Source organism: Primulina huaijiensis, chromosome 13 (assembly GCF_012295235.1).
Source record: "Primulina huaijiensis isolate GDHJ02 chromosome 13, ASM1229523v2, whole genome shotgun sequence".
Lineage (NCBI taxonomy): Eukaryota > Viridiplantae > Streptophyta > Magnoliopsida > Lamiales > Gesneriaceae > Primulina > Primulina huaijiensis.
Window position 1 is genome coordinate 6,278,732 of NC_133318.1, and position 4,072 is coordinate 6,282,803.

At 32.2% G+C, this 4,072-nt stretch overlaps 1 protein-coding gene across 1 annotated transcript; it reads right to left on the minus strand.

Moving 5' to 3' along the window:
- Positions 1-1,502: 1,502 nt before the first annotated feature.
- On the minus strand, positions 1,503-3,288 carry LOC140991890 (transcription factor MYB53-like). The gene is made up of 3 exons (XM_073462056.1): positions 2,822-3,288; positions 2,541-2,670; positions 1,503-2,447 (listed from the first exon to the last, which is right to left on the minus strand). Exons 1-3 carry the CDS (start codon positions 2,952-2,954, stop codon positions 1,742-1,744), a joined length of 969 nt encoding a protein of 322 aa, XP_073318157.1. The 5' UTR covers positions 2,955-3,288; the 3' UTR covers positions 1,503-1,741.
- Positions 3,289-4,072: the final 784 nt, after the last annotated feature.

Sequence of the window (4,072 nt, forward strand, 5' to 3'; positions counted from 1 at the left end):
GATTTAACAAGGTGATGATCCAATGGATAATTACAGAGCCTAACCTAACTGAATTCAAGAAGAAAAACTGAATATTTGTAAAATGAAGTTTTATAAGGAGATTAACTACAGAGCAAGACTAATAAAACATAAGAAAGATATTAATAGCCAAACCGATTATAGGTTGACCGATGAAGCCCAAGTGATAGTCTATGTAAGCATATCAGTTAGTCCAAATCCAAATATTTCCAGAAGAATCAGTATAATCAGTGACAAAGGATCAAGAATCCAGCTAAAATAGTGGATAAAGTTTTTCGTACCAACAGTCACTGAATCTTAACAGAATGTCAGATTCTTGTGCACTACAAGGATATGTCAGAAAGGACGATAACATGTCAACAATGACATCTATATTTTGAACAAATATATTATTTTGAAGATATTACCGTTGCAGATTGAGCTATATATAGATAAGTTGAACAAGTTCTGAAAGTTACATGGTTATACTATTTATGTTTGAATTTTTGAAAACCAACCGATCTTCTCTGAAGAAACATTCTTTGAGTGAAACCGGAACATCCATCACACGTTCATAATTTATTATCTGATCATTTTGATGATTAAATTTGTGCATAGAATTTTCTTGCGAAATATGTGAATTGAAAGTATTAAGTTTTACTGCTCAAAAGAGTTTAGATTGAAGTTTACTAAGAGTTTCAATTAGGCAATGTTAAGCGTGCTAAAGTTGGTGAGTTCAAATTACTTGTAATTACCTTAGTCTTTGAGTGAAATCCTCCCGTAAGAAAAAAAGGGTGATGGAGTATTGAAGTCTCCGATTATCTAGATACAACTTTGTGTCTATTTACTTTTCAGCTTCCCAACCATAAATACTATTCAGTATAACCTAACTGATTTTCTTAATAAACTTTTTTGTTCGAACAGTCTAAGTTAGTCTACTTTCGCACAATTCATTCCAATTAACTTACTGAGAATCCAACTGACAAGAATAAAATTTAAAGATTGCTAACTTAACCGAAATATTTGTTAAGATAAATTTATTAACTTCCTCTAAATTTATTTCCGATAGTAACAAAATATAAAAGTTCAGAAATTTACAGCTTCTTTTAAGATCTAAAAAAGACTAGTAACATATATATATTTAATATTAACTTAGCTAGAATACATTTTTTTGGGCTGATTTTTAAAAGGCTCCATTGTATCTTTGTTTTTAAAAATAGTCATGTCATACATATTCATTATTTGTTTGGTTAAAATATATAGGGAATAACTATTTTAAAAAACAACACATAGTGAATCCATTGATTTAATTTTTTTTATTTTTAATTTTTTTTTGAGTTGGAGAGGAATGTTTCTTAAAAATGGTTTCCAACCAAAAAATTTTCCCAAATAGACACGACATGAAAGATCTAGATATCTAAAATTTTAGCCTGAAATCAAGATATATGAACATATGTGAAACTTTGTTCACTCCCATAATGGATATGTTCCACAAAAAAGATCAATTCACAACCAAATAAAAAACATTATATTCCAACCCTCAAACCAATACAATGAATTGAATAAAGTTACAATACCAGCTTCATATTATTTAATCTGCTTTTAAAAAAAAAAAAAACCAAAGTAAAGCAAAGCACTAAAAATATATTTTCACCTCAAATCTTTCCCTACAATTATCAATATCCGTGTGTGTGTGTGTGTGTGTGTATTTCAAACTGTAAAAGATACAAACAAGTTTTACACTTCACATTTCATGGAACACATCAAGATTTTCCCCAATCAATTCTTGAGACAAGGATCCCATATGATACCCACAAAAATCACCAAAATTCTGATTCTGAATCAGACCTGGTTTTGTATCTTCGATCTGAATCCCACTGAACTGGAACTGAAACATCGATTCCAGTTTATTTTCTGCTTCCCAACAAAATGTGCTTCCATTTTCAACCATGTTGTTTCTTGATGATAAACATTCGTAGTAATCTGTGTTGTTTTGCCGATCGAAAGTCGTCAAATTCGGCATCGAGTTGAATCCATAATTGTTAGGATTCATGATGGGATTTCCCTGAATCATATTCTGAGAAAGAAAGTTAGGACTGTATCTGTCCGAATCAATGCTCGTTTGGAATTCTGACGAGAACAGAGGATCATACAGTTGTTTGGTCACAAGATTGCCATTCAAAGATTGAATAGGGATTTGCATTAAATGATAATCTTGATGATCCATTTCGATCGAATTCGATAAATTCGGAAGCCCTTTTGTCTGTAGAATCTGTGCCGAAACAGAGTCTGCATAATCTCTCTCCTTTTTTACTTCGATTTCGTGTACAGGCATATGTGTGTTTGGATCAATGCCTTGCTTGATGAGCTTTTTCTTGAGGCAAGAATTCCAAAAGTTCTTAATCTCATTATCTGTTCTTCCTCGTAATTGTGTCGCAATCTGTGCCCACCTACAAAAATTGGGTCCAAATTCTTGCAAATCAACAAAGATTTAATTAATCTCATCTGTGGAAAAAAAAACAATTTAAACCATAATCTCATACCTATTTCCAAGAGCTTTATGCAAAGTGATGATCAAATCTTCCTCCTCTTGGGAGAACATTCCCCTCTTAAGGTCAGGTCTCAAGTAATTAATCCACCTCAATCTGCAGCTCTTTCCACATCTCGGCAAGCCTGCATTTATCACACAAATTCACCTCTTCAATCTCAAAAAAAGTTTAAATATTTCCACTCAAAACTGACAAGAACACCAATCCAACACAAAAAAAAAACAGCAAAATGGAACTGAGATTTCAAGAAAATGCAGAGGGAGCGAAATACAAACCAGCTAATTTAGGCACAGAGCTCCAGCAACCGACACCGAATCTTGTAATAAAAGTGTACAATTTCTCATCTTCTTCTGGTGACCACAGCCCCTTCCTCAGCTTTTGTTTCACGCTGCAAGAATGGCGCCCCATTTCTATATTTTTCTGTTATGTGTAGAAAACGAGGTTTTGTACCGTTGACAACCTTAAAAACGACAGCAAGTTTTTAAGGCCTAAATGTGTTTAGTTAACACAATGGAATTATCGTTTTGGAACTCAAAAAATTTGTGATTGAAAAAACCTGTGATCCACCCTTTTGAATGAAAATCTTGAAAGATAATCTCTGGCAATTTAATGGGTTTTTTAACAGAAAATTAATCATACTTAGGATTCAAGAAAAAAGGAGTGAGGGGATGGTGGGGTTGAGGGTGAATGAATCAAGTAGTTTCTAAGAAAATTTTGGTGTTGCCTTTTGCATTGGATTTGATTGGATATAAAGATATTTCTGTTTAAGTAAATAATATTTATAGATGGCAATAATTGTGGGAGGAGCAATTATATATATTCAAGTGTAATTAAGCATGAAAATTGACAATATGTGGGTCTCATGTGAGGCCGTCTCACAGATTAAGATCTGTGAGACGGGTCAACCCTACCCATATTCATAATAAAAAGTAATACTCTTAGCATAAAAAGTAATACTTTTTCATGGATGACCCATATAAGAGATTCGTCTCACAAATACGACCCGTGAGACCGTCTCACACAAGTTTTTTGTCATATGTTTATTGAATGTGAATTAAAACAATGTTGTTGGACCATAATTACAATTTTTATTGTATTAATTTGATATGGATTTTTTTATTGGAGACAGTTAGCTATATAGGTTTGTGATTGGATTCGAATAAAGATTTGAGATATCAAATGCAAATTAATAATGATTAGTGGATTCAGAATTATTCTTAATTAAACCAACATCATGTTTCGAGGATATACTAAAGAAAAAATATGAAAAAACACATAATTCATTGTTAGAACATGTGATTATGTTTAAAGAACTTATATAGCAAGTGGTGATGCAACTAGCGTTAGGTAAAGACATCAAACACTTTATCATACAGTTTGCATCAGAGTAAATGTCGCGTGTTCGATTCCGACGGATGACAAAGAATACAATTATTGAAAGGAGGATTACTCGAAATCAATAATTGTCTCTGCTAAGAAAGTGATAGAAACTTGATGTTTTATTTATTATACGATTTAAAAGATTT